Source organism: Cherax quadricarinatus, chromosome 68 (assembly GCF_038502225.1).
Source record: "Cherax quadricarinatus isolate ZL_2023a chromosome 68, ASM3850222v1, whole genome shotgun sequence".
Lineage (NCBI taxonomy): Eukaryota > Metazoa > Arthropoda > Malacostraca > Decapoda > Parastacidae > Cherax > Cherax quadricarinatus.
The window spans coordinates 5,312,357-5,335,846 of NC_091359.1; the positions used below are offsets into that span (position 1 = coordinate 5,312,357).

Sequence of the window (23,490 nt, forward strand, 5' to 3'; positions counted from 1 at the left end):
AGAGTTATTAAATGGAGAGTTAGAGGTATTGGGAAGATGGAGGGAATATTTTGAGGAATTGTTAAATGTTGATGAAGATAGGGAAGCTGTGATTTCGTGTATAGGGCAAGGAGGAATAACATCTTGTAGGAGTGAGAAAGAGCCAGTTGTGAGTGTGGGGGAAGTTCGTGAGGCAGTAGGTAAAATGAAAGGGGGTAAGGCAGCCGGGATTGATGGGATAAAGATAGAAATGTTAAAAGCAGGTAGGGGTATAGTTTTGGAGTGGTTGGTGCAATTATTCAATAAATGTATGGAAGAGGGTAAGGTACCTAGGGATTGGCAGAGAGCATGCATAGTTCCTTTGTATAAAGGTAAAGGGGACAAAAGAGAGTGCAAAAATTATAGGGGGATAAGTCTGTTGAGTATACCTGGTAAAGTGTATGGTAGAGTTATTATTGAAAGAATTAAGAGTAAAACGGAGAATAGGATAGCAGATGAACAAGGAGGCTTTAGGAAAGGTAGGGGGTGTGTGGACCAGGTGTTTACAGTGAAACATATAAGTGAACAGTATTTAGATAAGGCTAAAGAGGTCTTTGTGGCATTTATGGATTTGGAAAAGACGTATGACAGGGTGGATAGGGGGGCAATGTGGCAGATGTTGCAGGTGTATGGTGTAGGAGGTAGGTTACTGAAAGCAGTGAAGAGTTTTTATGAGGATAGTGAGGCTCAAATTAGAGTATGTAGGAAAGAGGGAAATTATTTCCCAGTAAAAGTAGGCCTTAGACAAGGATGTGTGATGTCACCGTGGTTGTTTAATATGTTTATAGATGGGGTTGTAAGAGAAGTAAATGCGAGGGTCTTGGCAAGAGGCGTGGAGTTAAAAGATAAAGAATCACACATAAAGTGGGAGTTGTCACAGTTGCTCTCTACTGATGACACTGTGCTCTTGGGAGATTCTGAAGAGAAGTTGCAGAGATTGGTGGATGAATTTGGTAGGGTGTGCAAAATAAGAAAATTAAAAGTGAATACAGGAAAGAGTAAGGTTATGAGGGTAACAAAAAGATTAGGTGATGAAAGATTGGATATCAGATTGGAAGGAGAGAGTATGGAGGAGGTGAATGTATTCAGATATTTGGGAGTGGACGTGTCAGTGGATGGATCTATGAAAGATGAGGTGAATCATAGAATTGATGAGGGGAAAAGGGTGAGTGGTGCACTTAGGAGTCTGTGGAGACAAAGAACTTTGTCCTTGGAGGCAAAGAGGGGAATGTATGAGAGTATAGTTTTACCAACGCTCTTATATGGGTGTGAAGCATGGGTGATGAATGTTGCAGCGAGGAGAAGGCTGAAGGCAGTGGAGATGTCATGTCTGAGGGCAATGTGTGGTGTGAATATAATGCAGAAAATTCGTAGTTTGGAAGTTAGGAGGAGGTGCGGGATTATCAAAACTGTTGCCCAGAGGGCTGAGGAAGGGTTGTTGAGGTGGTTCGGACATGTAGAGAGAATGGAACGAAACAGAGTGACTTCAAGAGTGTATCAGTCTGTAGTGGAAGGAAGGCGGGGTAGGGGTCGGCCTAGGAAAGGTTGGAGGGAGGGGGTAAAGGAGGTTTTGTGTGCGAGGGGCTTGGACTTCCAGCAGGCATGCGTGAGCGTGTTTGATAGGAGTGAATGGAGACAAATGGTTTTTAATACTTGACGTGCTGTTGGAGTGTGAGCAAAGTAACATTTATGAAGGGGTTCAGGGAAACCGGCAGGCCGGACTTGAGTCCTGGAGATGGGAAGTACAGTGCCTGCACTCTGAAGGAGGGGTGTTAATGTTGCAGTTTAAAAACTGTAGTGTAAAGCACCCTTCTGACAAGACAGTGATGTAGTGAATGATGGTGAAAGTTTTTCTTTTTCGGGCCACCCTGCCTTGATGGGAATCGGCCAGTGTGATAATAAATAAATATATATATATATATATATATATATATATAGGTAGTAGGTTGGTAGACAGCAACCGCCCAGGGAGGTACTACCGTCCTGCCAAGTGAGTGTAAAACAAAAGCCTGTAATTGTTTTACATGATGGTAGGATTGCTGGTGTCTTTTGTCTGTCTCATAAATATGCAAGATTACAGGTAAGTCTTGCTACTTCTACTTACACTTAGGTCACACTACACATACGTGTACAAGCATATATATACACACCCCTCTGGGTTTTCTTCTATTTTCTTTCTAATTCTTGTTCTTGTTTATTTCCTCTTATCTCCATGGGGAAGTGGAACAGAATTCTTCCTCTGTAAGCCATGCGTGTCGTAAGAGGCGACTAAAATGCCGGGAGCAAGGGGCTAGTAACCTCTTCTCCTGTATATATTACTAAATGTAAAAGGAGAAACTTTCGTTTTTCCTTTTGGGCCACCCCGCCTCGGTGGGATACGGCTGGTGTGTTGAAAGAAAGAATATATATATATATATATATATATATATATATATATATATACATATATATATATACATATATATATATAAAAATATATATATATAAAAATATATATATATATATATATATATATATAATATATATATATATATATATATATATATATATATATACACACACACACACACACACAGTGCTTGTCACAGCATTATGCCGGGTAAGCGCCCCGGCATAATGCCGTGACGAAAATCGAAGGCCTACCATACAGGGGGGGGTCTTTTTTCATTAGTGCATTTTGCTGGGTAGCAGCCATTAGCATTATGTCACGGCCTGCCGCGACACTTCAGTGACTTCTCATTGCTCACGTGGCTGCCGTGGTGAGAGGAAGTGTTGCACTGTTGTCTCTCATCTGCCCCATCTGTTGTCTGGTGTTCTCATTAATCTACTTCAGGAGAGCATAGTTTCCACTACCCATTGCCATGTATCTAATGATATTAATTGAAGAAAACAAGTCCTATATTTACTTATGTATTGCTTTACAGATTGCCCTCCATGCTACAACCTCGTCCTGGACAGTGTCAGTGCACATCGGGAGAGGTTGGCGGAACTGGAACGTCTCCTTGCAGACATAGTAAGCAATCCAACTGTGTTGAATGATGAGGACTTTGAAAAAACATTATCAACGGTCATGACACAAGTGGAGCAATTATGGGCTGATGCTCGGGAAGCTGCTCGCTCTGGAGGTGAGTATAAGGTAGTTTTTTGGTGTCTAAGACTGCAGAATGTGCAACAGTAGGAAAGAGAAGAGTGAGATAAGTAGGGATAAGAATGAGGAGTCAAGATGAACAATGAGAGAGATATAAAGGGTGGGGATAAGAGGAAGAGTGAAAAGAGAAAGGGTGAGAGTAAGAGTGAGAACTGGAGGGCAAGTGGGATTGAGAGAGCAAGTAAGGAGAGAGAGAATGGAGATAAGAGGGAGTGGAGAGGAAAAAAAATAGATAGGTGGAAAGTAGGGCAGGAATTTGGGAGTTGGTATGAAAAAACACCAAGAGATTGACAGATATATGAAAGGGGATTATTGATCATGATGTACTGTATAGATTCACAAATGTAAATATAGGGATTGTATTTATATATACAAGATAGACATACAAGGTGTTCAGCAATTTCCAGTGCTGATTTGTGGAAGTCTGCGAGGTGTCTCAGCTCTTTTCCTTTCATATGTTATTGCAGCCCTATTTTTTTTGTGTCACACTATGTAGTAGGTGAGGAGGCACAGTCACTGCTGTGATGCATCTCATGACCAACACTTGCTGCACCAGCTCTTTGTTCAGCAAACTCAAATGATTAACCTAGGCTCTGGTATGTGACTCTTAGAGTTGCAAAGAGAAAGGAGTGTATAAAAGACACATTGATTGATTCTACCTCACGAAGACATTTCACCAAGAGTAACCTATTTAAAAAATCTTGAAGCTCAAGACTTGCTGTACTTTTGCATGCTACAGTGAAAAGAAAGGCTTCTGGCACAGTGTTACTTTCATTGTGATTACTAAACTGATTCATCCTATTTTTTTTTTTTAATTTAGTACAAAATAAAGCAAGACAGATTTAATAAGGATGGGATTTTGGAAAACTTTCTCAGAAAATACATTTTTTTTTATAATAGTGCAATTTTCTGCACTCTGAAATTGATAAATATGCAACTGATGTGACATGCTTTGTTAAAATTATTGGAAATCAGTAAATAGTATTGATGAAGTTAAAATGTAAAAGGGCTAGAAAGAACTGTGTATTGTATGTTACCTAGTTCTTTACATTTTCAACTTTTGGCTATTGTGTGTGTGTGTGTGTGTGTGTGTGTGTATCCTTAATGATATGAAATGGAACAAATCTTTCATCGCATTTCTTGTGGTAACTTTACAGGCGACAAAACTGTAGCGCAACACATTGAGGAACTAGAGAAACGTATCAATGATGTAAAAGAATTGCTGAATGGAATACGGCGGGCAGCGGGTCGTGGTGCAGGCTTGGCGTTACTGGGAGAATTTAACATCACACAAGCTGAGGACATCATTCAGAGAGCTCGAGAGGCTCTTCAAGTAAGTAATATTCTTGAAATGCTGTAATTTTATATACAGTATACAATAAATTTGTTAATGTAGATAATTATGCCCCTAATGACTTCCTGATTCTTAAGTAAAAGTTTATTAAGATTATTAGGTATGGAATCATGTTAGTTTTTTGGGATAAAGGGAAAGATAATTTTAGGTGGCAGGAACTAATTTTGACCTTTCATGAATGATAACTTTGAGTTCTACCACCACCATCTCTGTTAAAGAGGAAGAAGAAATTTTTTAATTAGAATTTACTTGAGAGGAGTTAACCAAATTAAGGACCTGGGTACCCTTCAGGTGATAAGTTAAGATAAGATTTCGTTCGGATTTTTAACCCCAGAGGGTTAGCCACCCAGGATAACCCAAGAAAGTCAGTGCATTATCGAGGACTGTCTAACTTATTTCCATTGGGGTCCTTAATCTTGTCCCGCAGGATGCGACCCACACCAGTCGACTAACACCCAGGTACCTATTTGCTGCTAGGCGAACAGGACAACAGGTGTAAGGAAACGTGTCGAAATGTTTCCACCCGCCGGGAATCGAACCCGGGCCCTCCGTGTGTGAAGCGGGAGCCTTAGCCACCAGGCCACCGGGTGTCTAGTCAGTAGCTACAGTCAAAACATTTCCAGCAATGCCTAACTGCTGTCTTCATTTTATTTCTTTTCTTTTGCCTTTAATACTACAAATTATTTATTGCAGTGATGGGGAGGAAGGTAATTAAGAGAGGTGCTAAGGCTCAAAGTAATTTATTTCCAGAAAAGTTACAAATACTGTACAGCATAGCATCCTTAAGTTTGTATACTCCAGAGTCTATAAATAGTTACAGTACTCTTGGTACTGTGTATGCTCCAGAGATTTTTAATACTGTGGTTAAAACACTTTAGTACTTGTGCATATTCCAGAGAATGTTTTAATAAATATGGTATTCTCAGGTACTTGTCTTAATAGTTACAACACTCTGGTACCTATATGTGCTCAAATAAGAAATAGAATTCTGCATGTCATTGAAATTTTGAAAGTTTTCTCTGGGTATTCCATGACTGACAGAAGAATGGATGGTGGAGTACAACATAGCAGCAATTGCAGCTGCTCTTCGCAGATCCTTTTTCGGTTTATCACATTTCAAGAGCAATAGCTACTCAGGGTGGTGGAGTTGCAGTCATTTATTCATTTTTATTGAGTGTTCATCAAATGTCCCTTGGTTAGCCTGTTGTGTCATTCAAGTTAGTTATCATTGGTAGATTATGAGACTAATGGGTGTTTATTACCCTGACACCAATGGCACAGATTCCTTGTTTGTTGATGAATTTGGTTGTCATATTGAATCTTTTTTGTATGTGGAGACTTAAGTTTCTGGGTTGATTGTTCACAATGGAAGCCCTGACATGGTTAGGTGAGTTTTTGGATCTGATAAATCTGAATAATAATGAGAATGTATTATCAACCACCCACCTTGGTGGCAATACATATACTGTATTGGACTTGGTTCTGTCTGTTGCCAATTCTTCAAAGATTAAAAATGTTAATGTATATATTATCTTGATAAATTAGACACATGTGCAACTCTTGGGTATCTTTATTGAGGAAATGTTTCGCCACACAGTGGCTTCATCAGTCCATACAAAGGAGAATCTTGAAGAACAGGAGGAGAATGAGGTAATCAGTCCCTCAACCTTGAGTCGATGTGGCCAGTCCACATTGAACAAATGTGACACCACCTATGACTGCTGCACCTCTCCTGCCAACGGTTTATAAGCTCCTTCTCCGCACGTATGCCGTATTCTATTCAACATTGATGGACTGACCACATTGACTCAAGGTTGAGGGACTGATTATCTCATTCTCCTCCTGTTCTTCAAGATTCTCCTTTGTGTGGACTGATGAAGCCACTGTGTGGCAAAACGTTTCCTCAATAAAGATACCCAAGAGTTGCACATGTGTCTAATTTATCAACATGTCGGTTCTCTGAACCATTCATCTACACATATTATCTTATATTACTAATGTTGACCATAGTGTCATTACTTTTAATCTTGATATTTAGTGCTGCCTTCCTGTTAGCAAATACTATCATTTTGTAATTACAGATACCTTTATTTGCACCAGGTTGGTGTGATGGTGACATAGATTGCATATTTGTGGATCATGGTTTGATTATGTAGAAGCCTGTAGAGCAGTTGGCTCATAAGGTGGAATACTACAGGGAAAGGATTGAATTGTGTCATGGCGATCAGCGACTACTTCACTCATTTGAATGACCTACATATCTAAACCTGTTTTGCCTACTTTTGATTCTGCTTTCCAGCTTCCTGGGCTCTCTTGATTATTTTAGTTAGAAAGCAGAAAATATTTTTTTGATCTTAAATTAAACTCAAGCAGGTGCAGAGTTCTCTGAATTTTCTGGTTTTTAGTGTATCACAGGTTTTCTCTCAGTCCCTCGTGTCCCAAATGTGAACACTTAACTCACATCCAGATTCTTTCACTACCTGTACACTCAGACCTCCCAGCATGCAGAGATTAGGTTTATTACAGGTTCAAGTTCAAAATTCACAAATTCCATTTGTTTGATCTCATTTTTGTTTTAGAAACAGTGTCTCCTAAAAAACTGCTTTACCTTCATTTATATTGACATTTATGAGAAATGAAGTCCAGAAAGAAGAGAGTTTTGGGAGTGCGACCACCATAAGAGCATTTTGAATGAAATCCTGTTTACTTTTCAGTTTAGGGGTCAAGTGCCAAGCCAAAAAAAAAAAAAAAATAGGCAATGCTTATTGAAAAGCCCTTTACTAAAGAATGTTGATTAAAGTGAATTTTCTGAACTTGAAGGTCTGACTGTGCTAATAGAAAATGCTGAAAATACATGAAAAGGCAATTAATAAAACAAATAGTAAATAATTGCATGTATGAATACCCTCCACAGAATGCTCAAGTTTACCTAGATGTGCAAGGAAATGATGCATTGGGCAAGGCTTTTGATCGTTCCAACCAATTTGGCCAGCAGTCTGCACGCATGTCAGAAATTGCTAGGGAAGCTCGTCTGTTGGCTGATGAGTAAGTATGGCATATACTGCTTTTTATTAATGAAATAAAATCTTATAGTATTGCTTTTTCTAAAATGTTCAGCCTTATACAACATTGTTCAGCACATCATTAGAAACCGGAACCTTTCCACCCATACTTAAGATGTCAAGGATTATCTCACTACATAAAGGTGGATACCCAGTTGATATCAGTAACTATAGGCCATTGTTATCTAAAATCTTTGAAAAACTAATTTACAAATTGGCTTACTCTTACTTTAGTGTTCTACAATATACTTAATCCTTGTTAGTTTGGTTTCAGGCAAGGAAAAAGTATGAATGCAATAATAAAAGTATTTGACTCAATTTTTTTTAACACACTGGCCATCTCCCACCAAGGTAGGGTGACCTGACAAAGAAAACATTTTCACTGTCATTTAATCAACCACTATCTTACTAGAAGGATGCTGGCATCACAGTTCAGGTGACTCTCCAAACTACAACATTCCCACCCCTCCTTCAGAGTGGGGATGTATCCTATGGGTCTCCATAGACCTTAGAAAGTTTTCACTACAGTAGACCACAACATTTTGCTTCTTAAATTAGAACATTATGTCAGAGATCATACTTGAAGTCCTACCTTAATTAATGGCGGACTAACCTCATCAGTTTAACCTATCAACATAGGGGTACTTCAGGGTAATGTCCTTGGCCCTATTCTTTTCCTCATCTACGCTAATGCTTCCTAGGTACCTAAACCTGTTCAGTTTGCACATGACAACTTTTATTATCTCGCATTCAGATCCATTTACATACTCTCAATAACACTGATATCCATTGGATGATTACCAGTGGACTCACTTTTAATATTTTTCTACATGATGTTAGGAAACAGAGCTAAAAATTTGCACCTCAGAATGATAAGTGATTCATTGTAAGACATAATGAGGGGGGGGGAATTCTAAAGTCTGCACCTTGACTGCAATTAAAGTTCAATGCTCACATACTACAACACACATTCAAGATATATTACTATGTTCCTCAAGCAGCATTATTTCCTCATCTATGGTATTTGTACCTGATGATCTGCTACAGCAAATCACATAAATCCAATAATAACTCAAAAAATGAAGAGGGGATGACTTAACCTGTTGGCTTTATTAACATGCACAATAATGATGATTAAGTTTTTTTCTTTCTTTTTGGGTCACCCTGCCTCAGTGGGAAACAGCTGACATGTTTAAAAAAAAATCAGTCTTCAAATTTACAAAATCATGTTAATTTTTACCTGTTATTTTTTACTAGTTATATTTTGTGCTTCAAAAGAACGATTTCTAAAATTGGCACATGTAGGTATGTATTCGTAAAATCTTCAGAAAGTAAACATTTAAATAAAAGCACACAACTTCAACAGACAAGAAGACGAAGCTGAAAGTCTTGAGAGGATTTCTTATGAAGCTCGCAATATCTCCAATGAAGCTTACTTATTAGCTCGCAAGGCACTTGATGATCAGCGCAACATAACTGATATTATAAAGGTAAGCAGTTTGTTAATTTCTGTGTAAGGTTATTGGAATCTTAATACATATATGATATTGTAAATAATACTGTACTGTAGTGATATAACATTGAAGTTACAACAAATATCACAACATTGTTGGATTGTCATTGTTTCAGGGTCTAAACAGTCAGGTGCGTGACCTTTCAGCTTCACATGAAAGGACAATGCAAGTGGCCAATGAATCACGAGCACTTGCCAAAGACAAATACGGTGAAGCACTGGCTTTCAGCACAGAGGCATCTAGTATTGCCATCCCAGTAATAGATGCTTCCCAGCTGAAGGATCAAGGTAAATGACTGTTTTTGTTTATTTACAGGAACCTTTTTTTTAAATATCTAGTATGAGGATGCACAAAAGTCTTTTGAAGCCTCTTTAATAAATATTAAGTTCTTGTGTTTAATACTTTTTTTTTTTTTTTTTTTTTTAAATTTTGTCATGTAACCTGTTGAGCTGGATGATTCCCACTGAATAACAATTTCTGTACTATAAAGATTATTTTACCTAAACTTTATTATCTTGTTTGTTTGCAACATTTAGGATCATTAATTTCCAGTCACTCAGTTTGATCAGGTGGAACATTAATTAATTACTGTCATATTTAGTCTAGTAATAGATATTTTATTAACATCTGGAATAATGTGTTGTATGTCTTAGAGGCATATTTCATTAATGAAATGTTAGGCCTGTGTTGCTGTGACCCCTTCCAGACCACTTGTAGCACCTGTATCCTCCTCCTCAGTGAACATATACTCACCTTAGGTATAGTACATTGTACAAAATTGTCTTCAGTACCTGTTATGATGTTTTGATGTTCGTCATGGCATAAAAAGTTTAAAAAGGTAAGTAGCAAAAGAGTTAAACCAGTCACTGGAAATTTCTTTTATATTCCAGGCATACTTGTTTCACCTGGTAACATTTTAAAATACTGAAACAAATATGGACATGCACTTTTTTTCCTGTGACAATTAGTTTGACTTCGTGTGTCATTTACATTAGCATACATCAAGGCAGTTAATTTCTTCTTGGTTTCCTTTGCCCCAGATTTTGATTTTTCATCAACACAACCAAATATTTCACGTATGTTTGGCAGTTATTTTTTTTTTGCAGTAAATGAGTTATCACTGTAGCCTTGAGAATATTACTGGCGAGTACAGGTTAAAATTACTACAAATAAGCATGAGCTTGCACTCGATAGCTCCCATTGCATAGGGATGCAGAAACAAGCTGAAGTGATCCTACTTGCTACTTGTAAGTGGACAGCATATGCTTCAAACATAACTATTTCATTAGCAGAAGGGTAACACACACTGGTTACATGATGAAGGGATTCATTCTCAGCAGTAAAGTTTGTTTTGAAGAGTATTGTGCTTCTAAAACTTGAACTAGTTGGCATTCAACTTACATTGTTGTATCTACTTTGCTTTCTTGCCTTATTATCTAATTGCTAAGGGTAACCCCTTTCTACTTTTTGTTATAAGAGGATTTCCTGTAATTTATACAAATATAGAAGATTTAACTAATAACTGTTCCACATTCATTAAATTTTTTTTTATTTGCTTAATGACCTATGAATAATAACCTCTTATTTTTTCCTAAAGCTACGGCCATCACCCGCGAGGCTGAAAGGCTGAAGACTGAAACACAGCAGTTAATGGATGATCGCAGCAATTTGCTCGTGGACGTTCAGACTCAGATTGAAGAAACTTCAGAACTGAAGAATCGTGGATGGACACAGCAGCAAGTTACAGCTGAACTCCTTTCAGATACTTCCACAGCAGAGGGCCAAGCAAGCAATGCTATCAAGAAGGCAGAAAAGACACTTACAGAGGCCAAAAACACACTTACTGTTCTTGAGGGTATTTTTCCTTACAGTACTCTGCTTATGTAACAAAATTACTTTTCATTAATATGCACTTGCTCATTTATATACTACGAGTTGTTTAAATAATTAAGTTTGTTGTACTCAGATACAAGTAACCTGAGGGGTTTGAATAGGTAATGTCCTGCTCCTTATTGCTTGCTTTCTCATTAGACAACTAGATTAGGTTACATGTCTTCTAAATTCTAATATTCCACCTTTTATTATTGTATTTAGGGGAAAGCACCTAACCTGTTGAATGGGAGGCAATTGGGTTCAATCCAAGAAAGGAAAGGACAAGTTCAATTCCTTGGATGAAGAAGTTGACCTGGGAAATCTCTTGTTCTCTGCCTTCCCTGTATTTCTAATCTCTAATAATTTTCTCCATTCCTTAGACACCAAACTTACTTTTCACCAGACTAACACCTTTCGCGCTAATCTGGTTCGTACCTCTCCTCTCACTATAGATGCCCTTATGTCTACTCTATTTCAAGTTCCTCTCATCCTCTTCATTATGTTGGAGAAACTGACCATTCTCTTTCTGACAGACTCAAGGAGTACAAAAGAAGTGTTAGGCTTTCTGGCACCAACAGTACTCTTTTCTGTTAGAGATCAGTCATCCTATAGACGGCTCTTCTACTAAAACTGCCTACCCTACTTTTAATTTTCACAGTTACTGTCTTGTTGAATCCTCTTATACACAACTTTCCTTGTATGAACCTTAGTCCTAGCTTTGTCTCTGTAGATGCCTTTCTTTCCCATTACATTCGTAAATGTTCCAATTATTATATGTATCAAAGAATGTTCCAAAACAAAGAACACGCATGACTTAACCTCATTCTTTTATCTCCTCTTTCCTATTTTTTTCTTTTTCTTGTTTTGGGTTTCTTTCTGCCTTGAGTGTCATATCCTTTACTTCTTTTTTTTTACCCCCTTCATTTTTTATCTTACCCCTTGTGGGCCCTTAACTCTCCTGCAGTGCTCCTCTTTCATGGCCTTTGACTCCACTACTACTACTATGACCTTCACTTTTGCCTCCTTTTTCTTTTCACCTTTCTATTTCTTGTCCCACCAATCACTCTTCCTACTATGCACTACCACTACTGTTACATTTTCCACTATCTGCCTTACCTCTACTACTGCAGCTACTCCCATCTCTCTTGTCCTATCCCCGCCAGCTTGCCTATATATGTATACTGGCTCTGCCTCTCCTTTCTGTTAGGGTGACTTTATAAATGGTCAAAGTCGAACCAAAACGTCGTCATAAGCTCCTCTCTCCTATGTGCAGGTTATTTGTATATGGGTGTGAAGCTTGGGTTGTAAATGCTGCAATGTGGTGTAAATATTCAGAAAATTTGGTGTGTGGAAATTAGGTGTGGAGTTAAAAGTATTAGAGGTCTGAAGAGGGGTTATTGAGGTGGTTTGGACATTTAGAGAGAATGGATCAAAGTAGAATGACATGGAGAGCATATAAATCTGTAGGGGAAGGGGTTGTCCTCGAAAAGGTTGGAGGGAGGGGGTAAAGGTTTTGTGGGCAAGGGGCTTGGACTTCCAGCAGGCATGTGTAAGCATGATAGGAGTAAATGGAGACGATTGATTTTTGGGACTTGACAAGCTGTTGGAGTGTGAGCAGGGTAATATTTAGTATATTATTATTATTATAATCAAGGGGGAAGCGCTAAACCCGGAGGATTATACAGCGCCTGGGGAGGGGGGGATGTGGAAGGCATTCAGGCTTAATTCGGGGAACTGGAGCACAGATCCAATTCCCTAAATCAAGAGCCCCTCACCAACATCAAGGAACCTTCCTTGAGGGGCCATATTTAGTATAGGGATTCAGGGAAACTGGTTTTTATATAGCCAGACTTGAGTACTGAAAATAGGAAGTACAATGTCTGCACTTTAAAGGAAGGGTTTGGGATATTGCCAGTTTGGAGGTATATGTTATATATTCTTCTAAACTGTTGTATCTGGGTGCCTCTGCAAAAACAGTGATTATGTATGAGGTGAAAATGTTGAATGATGAATGTATTTTCTTTCTTTTTGGGTCACCCTGCCTCAGTGGGAGACTGCTGACTTTTTAAAATTAATGGAGGAAATGTTATTTTAGTGCCAGGAATCCCTGTATTGTTAATTCTACACCCTATTTTGAAATTGACCAAATTACTAATTGCTGATTATTGGGTAGTTAAATAACAAAAAAGGCACAGTACCGTAGTTAAAATAGTTGATTGGGGAACATACTAGTGAAACAGGTAAGAATTTGGTCGACTGGAACTACGTAATTGGCCTAAAATAGGATTTGAAGTGGGCAAAATCACCAATGCGTAAATATTGCTGATGCAGCCAAGTTCGTGAAAACTTAATTTCTTCGATTTTCTATCAAATTTCGTACTTTGTTTTATTACCTTCAATAAACAATTCTCTACCATTCTTCTTTTTTTAAAGTCTCGGACATTGTGTACAAGTTTCAGATTGAGGGGCTGAACAGTGAAAGGGTTCAAGATTATTGCTTCCCATCATTTTTTGAATATCAGCACAATGCTTTTTTTTTCAGAAAAGATCGATGTTTTTCTAAACATTCTTTTAAAACCCAAGATACTTGATCCTGCAGTATCACTTTCTTGATATCTAATACTGTGACTGATTATTTTAGTGGGCTTCATTATCTGGTTGCTGATGACTGCAATCTGCTTTTTGTCATCTGTAAACACACTACAGCTTCGAATTTAGTATATTGTGCATGTTCAATGCAAAATTTTTATTCTTGTTTATATGTCATTTTTTAAAATCTTCAATAGAAGATTTGATTCTGTTGTGGTAGTGGCTGCCTAGAGACCTGTTATTATTATTATTATTATAATCAAAAAGAAGCGCTAAGCCACAAGGACTATACAGCGCTGCAGGGCAGGAAGGAAGCGAGGGCATCAGGTGGCAAAAGGGAGATGGATGAGCAACAGGTTACGGATAACAGCGGGGCAGTGGATGGTGAAAGGGTAAAGGGCAGCAAGAGACTGAACCAGAAAGGGCTGAGGGGAGTGCGAAAAGTATCATCAGAGTTTGTGGAGTAAATCAGTCGTTGTCAAGAAGTCAATGAGAGAGTCAGGATTAAAGGAGGGTCCATCAGCAAGAAGGGAAGGTAAAGAGAGAGTAGGAGAACGAAGACGACGTTGGAGGTAAATTCTGCGTGCTCGTTGATAGAGAGGGCAGTCTAACAGAATGTGGCTAATCGATACTGGAACTTGACACTGCTCACAGAGAGGAACAGGGTGCCTCTCCATGAGATACCCATGAGTAAGACGAGTGTGGCCAATGCGAAGGCGGGAGAGAGTGGTCTCCCAACCTCGGCACTGATGACAAGAAGACGGCCAGTAACCTATGCTCGGTTTAATAGAATGAAGTTTGTTACCGAGCAGAGTTGACCAACGTTGTTGCCAACGGGTGCGAAGGTGGGTAGCTATTGCAGCAAAATAGTCCAGAAATGGAACACCTCGATAGGAAATTGGTAGGTCATATACTGCTGACCGCGCAGCAGTGTCTGCCTGTTCATTGCCCTGTACGTCGACATGACCAGGGACCCAACAAAAAACAATATCTTTATGTTTGGTAGAGATACGGCGTAGCCAAAGTTGGATACGGAGAACTAGGGGATGAGATGTATCAAATTTTCGTATAGCCTGTAGAGCACTAAGGGAGTCTGAGACTACTACAAATGATGACACAGGCATAGATGCGATACGAATAAGTGCTGCAAGAATGGCATACAGTTCAGCAGTAAAAATGCTAGCTGAAGATAGTAAATGCCCTCGTACGACGCTGTCCGGAAACACTGCTGCGAATCCGACGCCGTCTGAAGACTTAGAGCCATCTGTGTACACAGCGGTGGCATGAGAATGAGAGTGGAAGTGATCAAGAAAAAGAGAGCGGGAAGCCACCGTAGGCAGTTGAGCTTTCGAGCAAGGGAGTGAGAAAGAACAGACCCGAACAGCTGGAACTTCCCAGGGGGGTAGGGAAAAGTGAGATGCTACATGAACATATAAAGGTGGTAACTGAAGGGAAGACAAGAGTGAATGTAGGCGAAGAGAAAAGGGACGGAGCAAACAGGGGCGGCGAACGAATAAAGAATGTCTACTAATATCGGTGACCATTCTATAAATGGAAGGATTGTGTAGATCGTGAGAGCGTACATAGTAACGAAGGCAATGGGCATCACGGCGATCAGACAAGGATGGAACATTTGCTTCTGTATAGAGGCTCTCAACAGGGGAAGAGCGAAAAGCACCAAGGCACAAACGTAAGCCTTGGTGATGGATAGAGTTAAGGCTAGAGAGAGTAGCAGGAGAGGCCGCGGAATAAATCTGGTCACCATAATCGAGTTTCGATAAAACGAGGGCTGAATGTAGGCGAAGCAGAGTTCGACGATCAGCTCCCCAGGAAAGATGAGCAAGGGTTTTAAGAAGGTTTAGCCGGCTGTGACAAGTTGCCTTCAGAGAGGTAATGTGAGGTTTCCAGGTTAACCGACGGTCAAAGAGAAGGCCTAGAAACCTGACTGTATCACGTTCGGGGATACGGGAGCCATAGAGATACAAAGGATGATCGGAGATAACAGAGCGTCTAGTGAAAGTAATTTGGTGAGTTTTGGTACTTGAAAATTTAAACCCATGTGTGGTGGCCCAAGTGGAAACACGGTCGACCGCATGCTGGAGAGAAACTGCAATAAGGTGACAGTCAGCGCCTGCACAAGCAATAGCGAAGTCATCAACATAGAGTGATGACCAAATATTGGGTGGAAGAACAGAGGCCAAATCATTTATAGCAAGGAGAAAAAGTGTTGTGCTTAGAACACATCCCTGAGGGACACCTTCAGCTTGGACGAAGTCCGGGGAAAGAACATTATTGACTCGAACACGGAAATGTCTGTCAGTTAAAAAATTCTTAAGGAAGGATGGTAGATTGCCTCGGAGGCCTAAGGAATGGGCCTGGGCCAAAATATTATACCTCCAAGTTGTGTCATATGCCTTCTCAAGGTCGAAAAATATGGCAATAACTGAGTGATTATTCGCAAAGGCATTACGAACATACGTATCCAAGCGTAGTAAGGGGTCTATGGTAGAACGACCCTTACGAAAGCCATATTGACTAGCGGAGAGACTGTTGTGAGTCTCTAAATACCACATTAAACGTCGATTTACGAGGCGTTCCAGCACTTTGCAAACTGCACTTGTAAGAGCGATGGGGCGATAGTGGGAGGCATCATGTCCTGTAGTACCCGGTTTGCGGAAAGGGAGAACAATGGCAGATTTCCACAGCTGGGGAAGAACTCCTTGTGCCCAAATAAGATTGAAGAGGTGTAAGAGGACTACAAGGGCTGACCGATGTAAATGTTGTAACATACGAATATGAATGTCATCAGGCCCAGCTGCCGATGATCGGCAAGCTGAGAGCGTTGCCTCCAGTTCTTGAAGTGTAAAAGGCACATTATACTGTTCTTCTCCGAGAGAAGAAAAGTCCAAGGGTACTAACTCTCTGGCAGACTTTGAGGAAAGAAACGAGGGGCATAGATGGAGCCCTCGGGAAATACGGACCAGATGTGTGCCAAGTTCAATGGCAACGTCGAGAGGGTTTGCTATATCAACACCAGTGACCCGTAGAACAGGAGCCGGGTCAGGAGAGTATTTACCACTCAATTTCCTCACTTTTTTCCAGACTGCACTCATAGAAGAAGCAGAGGTGATGGTGGAAACATAGTCTCGCCAACAAGTGCGTTTAGCTTCACGGATGACACGGCGAGCGATCGCACGCTTCTGCTTAAAATCAACAAGTCTCTCAGCGGTTCTATTGTACCGGTACCTGCCCCATGCAGCACGTTTCAAACGTACTGCACGAGCACAAGCAGGAGACCACCAAGGCACGCACTTCTGAGAATGCCTGCCTGAGGTTTGGGGTATAGAATGAGAAGCTGCGGTATAAACTGATGTCGAGAAGATGTGTAGGAGCTCATCAATGGAGGATGAAGAAGGAACCTCACTAAAAGCAGTGAGGTGTGAGTAAAGATCCCAATTTGCCCGATCAAATTGCCAGCGAGGGCTACGGGAAGGTGGTGAATAGGAAGGAGAAGTAAGAATGATCGGAAAATGATCGCTGTCATGTAAGTCTGGTAGAACAGACCAGGTGAAGTCTAGTGCAGTGGAGGAAGAGCAGACTGATAGATCGATGCAAGAGAGAGTATGAGTACGAGGATCAAAATGGGTGGGAGTACCCGTATTTAAAACATGGAGGGGGTGAGAGGCAAGAAAAGCCTCCAACTGAATGCCACGTGAGTCACAATGAGACCCCCCCCAGAGGAAATGGTGGGCATTAAAATCACCAAGTAACAGAAGTGGTGGTGGTAAGGATGAAACAAGAAAGGCAAAGTCTGGGATAGAAAATGCTCGAGAAGGAGAGAGATATAAAGAACATATTGTAAACCACTTATTCAAGTGGATACGGGCTGCAGTGTAATGCAGCGAGGTATGGACAAATAGTTGACAGTACGGAATATCATTGCGTAGAAGAAGGGCACTTTCATTAAAGGTCCCATCTGAGAAAGGATCCGAAGAATACAATAAATTATAGCCTGAGATAGGTTGGAAAACAGCCGAGTGTAATTTTGGTTCTTGTAAGCAAGCACCAACAGGGGAAAACCTGGAAAGCAACATCTGAAGCTCACCCCGATTACCCCTGAGGCCGCGGATATTCCACTGTAAATAGGCCATGATTGGCGATGAAGAAAATATCAGGAATCTGTAGGTAAAGGCACCTACGGACTAGAGGGGTTAGAAAAGTCAACGTGTGGTGGCATTGGAAGATGTTCAAGTAGCGAAGGAACGGAGCGTTGCGAAGAATGGGGTTGTGAAGATGGAGGAGAGGGAAGAGAAGGAACAGGAAGTGAATCAGTGTCCATTGAAGGTTTAGTCTCTGCAATATATTCTGAAATGGCTTCAATTATTATTATAATCAAAAAGAAGCGCTAAGCCACAAGGACTATACAGCGCTGCAGGGCAGGAAGGAAGCGAGGGCATCAGGTGGCAAAAGGGAGATGAATGAGTAATAGGTTACGGATAACAGCGGGGCAGTGGATGGTGAAAGGGTAAAGGGCAGCAAGAGACTGAACTAGAAAGGGCTGAGGGGAGTGCGAAAAGTATCATCAGAGTTTGTGGAGTAAATCAGTCGTTGTCAAGAAGTCAATGAGAGAGTCAGGATTAAAGGAGGGTCCATCAGCAAGAAGGGAAGGTAAAGAGAGAGTAGTAGAACGAAGACGACGTTGGAGGTAAATTCTGCGTGCTCGTTGATAGAGAGGGCAGTCTAACAGAATGTGGCTAATCGATACTGGAACTTGACACTGCTCACAGAGAGGAGCAGGGTGCCTTTCCATGAGATACCCATGAGTAAGACGAGTGTGGCCAATGCGAAGGCGGGAGAGAGTGGTCTCCCAACCTCGGCACTGATGACAAGAAGACGGCCAGTAACCTATGCTCGGTTTAATAGAATGAAGTTTGTTACCGAGCAGAGTTGACCAACGTTGTTGCCAACGGGTGCGAAGGTGGGTAGCTATTGTAGCAAAATAGTCAAGAAATGGGACACCTCGATAGGAAATTGGTAGGTCATGTACTGCTGACCGCGCAGCAGTGTCTGCCTGTTCATTGCCCTGTATGTCGACATGACCAGGGACCCAACAAAAAACAATATCTTTATGTTTGGTAGAGATACGGCGTAGCCAAAGTTGGATACGGAGAACTAGGGGATGAGATGTATCAAAGTTTCGTATAGCCTGTAGAGCACTAAGGGAGTCTGAGACTACTACAAATGATGACATAGGCATAGATGCGATACGAATAAGTGCTGCAAGAATGGCATACAGTTCAGCAGTAAAAATGCTAGCTGAAGATAGTAAATGTCCCCGCACGACGCTGTCCGGAAACACTGCTGCGAATCCGACGCCGTCTGAAGACTTAGAGCCATCTGTGTACACAGCAGTGGCATGAGAATGGGAATGGAAGTGATCAAGAAAAAGAGAGCGGGAAGCCACCGTAGGCAGTTGAGCTTTCGAGCAAGGGAGTGAGAAAGAACAGACCCGAACAGCTGGAACTTCCCAGGGGGGTAGGGAAAAGTGAGATGCTACATGAACATATAAAGGTGGTAACTGAAGGGAAGACAAGAGTGAATGTAGGCGAAGAGAAAAGGGACGGAGCAAACAGGGGCGGCGAACGAATAAAGAATGTCTACTAATATCGGTGACGATTCTATAAATGGAAGGATTGTGTAGATCGTGAGAGCGTACATAGTAGCGAAGGCAATGGGCATCACGGCGATCAGACAAGGATGGAACATTCGCTTCTGCATAGAGGCTCTCAACAGGGGAAGAGCGAAAAGCACCAAGGCACAAACGTAAACCTTGGTGATGGATAGAGTTAAGGCTAGAGAGAGTAGCAGGAGAGGCCGCGGAATAAATCTGGTCACCATAATCGAGTTTCGATAAAACGAGGGCTGAATGTAGGCGAAGCAGAGTTCGACGATCAGCTCCCCAGGAAAGATGAGCAAGGGTTTTAAGAAGGTTTAGCCGGCTGTGACAAATTGCCTTCAGAGAGGTTATGTGAGGTTTCCAGGATAACCGACGGTCAAAGAGAAGGCCTAGAAACCTGACTGTATCACGTTCGGGGATACGGGAGCCATAGAGGTACAAAGGATGATCGGAGATAACAGAGCGTCTAGTGAAAGTAATTTGGTGAGTTTTGGTACTTGAAAATTTAAACCCATGCGTGGTGGCCCAAGTGGAAACACGGTCGACCGCATGCTGGAGAGAAACTGCAATAAGATGACAGTCAGCGCCTGCACAAGCAATAGCGAAGTCATCAACATAGAGTGATGACCAAACATTGGGTGGAAGAACAGAGGCCAAATCATTTATAGCAAGGAGAAAAAGTGTTGTGCTTAGAACACATCCCTGAGGGACACCTTCAGCTTGGACGAAGTCCGGGGAAAGAACATTATTGACTCGAACACGGAAATGTCTGTCAGTTAAAAAGTTCTTAAGGAAGGATGGTAGATTGCCTCGGAGGCCTAAGGAATGGGCCTGGGCCAAAATATTATACCTCCAAGTTGTGTCATATGCCTTCTCAAGGTCAAAAAATATGGCAATAACTGAGTGATTATTCGCAAAGGCATTACGAACATACGTATCCAAGCGAAGTAAGGGGTCTATGGTAGAACGACCCTTACGAAAGCCATATTGACTAGCGGAGAGACTGTTGTGTGTCTCTAAATACCACATTAAACGTCGATTTACGAGACGTTCCATCACTTTGCAAACTGCACTAGTAAGAGCGATGGGGCGATAGTGGGAGGCATCATGTCCAGTAGTACCCGGTTTGCGGAAAGGAAGAACAATGGCAGATTTCCACAGCTGGGGAAGAACTCCTTGTGCCCAAATAAGATTGAAGAGGTGTAAGAGGACTACAAGGGCTGACCGATGTAAATGTTGTAACATACGAATATGAATGTCGTCAGGCCCAGCTGCCGATGATCGGCAAGCTGAGAGCGTTGCCTCCAGTTCTTGAAGTGTAAAAGGCACATTATACTGTTCTTCTCTGAGAGAAGAAAAGTCCAAGGGCACTAACTCTCTGGCAGACTTTGAGGAAAGAAACGAGGGGCATAGATGGAGCCCTCGGGAAATACGGACCAGATGTGTGCCAAGTTCAATGGCAACGTCGAGAGGGTTTGCTACATCAACACCAGCGACCCGTAGAACAGGAGCTGGGTCAGGAGAGTATTTACCACTCAATTTCCTCACTTTTTTCCAGACTGCACTCATAGAAGAAGCAGAGGTGATGGTGGAAACATAGTCTCGCCAACAAGTGCGTTTAGCTTCACGGATGACACGGCGAGCGATCGCACGCTTCTGCTTAAAATCAAGAAGTCTCTCAGCGGTTCTATTGTACCGGTACCTGCCCCATGCAGCACGCTTCAAACGTACTGCACGAGCACAAGCGGGAGACCACCAAGGCACGCACTTCTGAGAATGCCTGCCTGAGGTTTGGGGTATAGAATGAGAAGCTGCGGTATAAACTGACGTCGAGAAGATGTGTAGGAGCTCATCAATGGAGGATGAAGAAGGAACCTCACTAAAAGCAGTGAGGTGTGAGTAAAGATCCCAATTTGCCCGATCAAACTGCCAGCGAGGGCTACGGAAAGGTGGTGAATAGGAAGGAGAAGTAAGAATGATCGGAAAATGATCGCTGTCATGTAAGTCTGGTAGAACAGACCAGGTGAAGTCTAGAGCAGTGGAGGAAGAGCAGACTGATAGATCGATGCAAGAGAGAGTATGAGTACGAGGATCAAAATGGGTGGGAGTACCCGTATTTAAAACATGGAGGGGGTGAGAGGCAAGAAAAGCCTCCAACTGAATGCCACGTGAGTCACAATGAGACCCCCCCCAGAGGAAATGGTGGGCATTAAAATCACCAAGTAACAGAAGTGGTGGTGGTAAGGATGAAACAAGAAAGGCAAAGTCTGGGATAGAAAATGCTCGAGAAGGAGAGAGATATAAAGAACATATTGTAAACCACTTATTCAAGTGGATACGGGCTGCAGTGTAATGCAGCGATGTATGGACAAATAGTTGACAGTACGGAATATCATTGCGTAGAAGAAGGGCACTTTCATTAAAGGTCCCATCTGAGAAAGGATCCGAAGAATACAATAAATTATAGCCTGAGATAGGTTGGAAAACAGCCGAGTTTAATTTTGGTTCTTGTAAGCAAGCACCAACAGGGGAAAACCTGGAAAGCAACATCTGAAGCTCACCCCGATTACCCCTGAGGCCGCGGATATTCCACTGTAAATAGGCCATGATTGGCGATGAAGAAAATATCAGGAATCTGTAGGTAAAGGCACCTACGGACTAGAGGGGTTAGAAAAGTCAACGTGTGGTGGCATTGGAAGATGTTCAAGTAGCGAAGGAACGGAGCGTTGCGAAGAATGGGGTTGTGAAGATGGAGGAGAGGGAAGAGAAGGAACAGGAAGTGAATCAGTGTCCATTGAAGGTTTAGTCTCTGCAATATATTCTGAAATGGCTTCAAGTGTTTCTGAATTCAAAGATGTATGGGAGACCATATTGGAGATAGGAGGAGGAGGGTGAGTAAAGATTGGGACAGTAATGGACTGTACCAAAGTAGAGGGGGAGGGAAAAGTGTAAGGGACTGGAGATGAAGTGTGGGGGGGGACAGAAGAGGCAGAAACCTGGGAGGTGACAGAAGAGGGAGAAACTTGGGAGGGGACGGGGGTGGAAGGCATAGTACGAGGAGGAGGGTGAATCTCCACACTTGTAATAGAGCCAGAGAGAGGGGAAGAACTAGGTACAGAGACTGGAAAGGTAAAGTGTGGAGGCGGAAGAAGGGAAGGAAGGGGCAAAGAAGATTTGAGCAATGTGGATTTTTTGGACTTCTGAGTAGAGGGGCGATTGGTATTAGGTGTCGTACGAGGTCTTGTCGATACTGGGGCTTGTGAGGAAGGACACGAAGATGTGAGAACAGACTGAGTTGTAGTCGGGACGTCAGAGCCAAGGACAGCAAAAGGATTAGATGCCGTAGTGGCTATGGGAGGGGTAACAACAGAGGAGGCTGCAGAAGATGGGACCCCAGAAGTGGGGGGACGTTTGGAAACACGAGAATAAGAAACACGGGGTAGTCTCCCTTGGAGGCGGAGATGAGTAACTGCCATAGCATAAGGGAGACCTTCTGCCTCTTTGAGGCAACGGATTTCACGTTCATTTAAGTAGACCTGGCAACGGCGGGAGTACGAAGGGTGAGCTTCATTACAATTAAGGCAAGATGGAGGTTGACTGCAAGATGTATTAGAATGGTCGTCGGCACCACAGACTGGGCATTCGGCCATAGATCTGCAATATTTCGCTGGGTGACCAAAACGCCAGCAATTTCTACATTGTTGCGGTGTAGGTATCACCTTTCGAACTTGTAACCGATGTCCAGCGACATATACAGAGGACGGGAGTTCTCGGCTGTCAAAAGTTAAACGAGCCACATTGCAAGGGTAACGTCTCCGCCCCCGGGCAGGAAGGACATAAGTGTCTACTTTGAGGATTGGGAGATCCTGGAGTTCCAGCTGTTCAAAAATGTCACTGCCACATGACTGGAAATTCTGTTGGACTATGGTATGGGGCAGAATGACAGTACCACTACAAGAATTGAGAGAAAGATGTTTTTCAATAGTGATAGGAGTAGTATCGATATTCGAAAGGAGAGAAAGATCATGAGCTTGGGTAGCATTCTGGACAGTGACGATGCGCGTACCGCTCTTGAGAGCGTGAAATGAAATATCTCTGCCAACATGACGCAGGAGCGCTTTGGCAATACTATGGTCAGAAAGGTAGGCAGAAGAAGAAGTTGGTCTTAAAGTAAAGAATTTAGTCCATTGTGTGGTCCGAAACTGAGCGTGGAGAGGGAGTGCTTGACGTGTCGGTCGTTTCCGAGTAGAATGGGA

At 41.9% G+C, this 23,490-nt stretch overlaps 1 protein-coding gene across 4 annotated transcripts in view; it reads left to right on the forward strand.

Annotated features, from left to right (window-relative positions):
• LanB2 (laminin subunit gamma-1) overlaps positions 1–23,490 on the forward strand; it is a 168,866-nt gene that overhangs the window by 142,442 nt on the left and 2,934 nt on the right. For all 4 annotated transcript variants that reach the window (XM_070099616.1, XM_070099617.1, XM_070099619.1 and 1 more), the window contains 6 exons: positions 2,943–3,143; positions 4,324–4,499; positions 7,435–7,565; positions 8,949–9,072; positions 9,212–9,383; positions 10,694–10,951. In XM_070099616.1, coding sequence (XP_069955717.1) covers positions 2,943–3,143; positions 4,324–4,499; positions 7,435–7,565; positions 8,949–9,072; positions 9,212–9,383; positions 10,694–10,951 — 1,062 coding nt within the window. The remainder of the gene's footprint in view (positions 1–2,942; positions 3,144–4,323; positions 4,500–7,434; positions 7,566–8,948; positions 9,073–9,211; positions 9,384–10,693; positions 10,952–23,490) is intronic.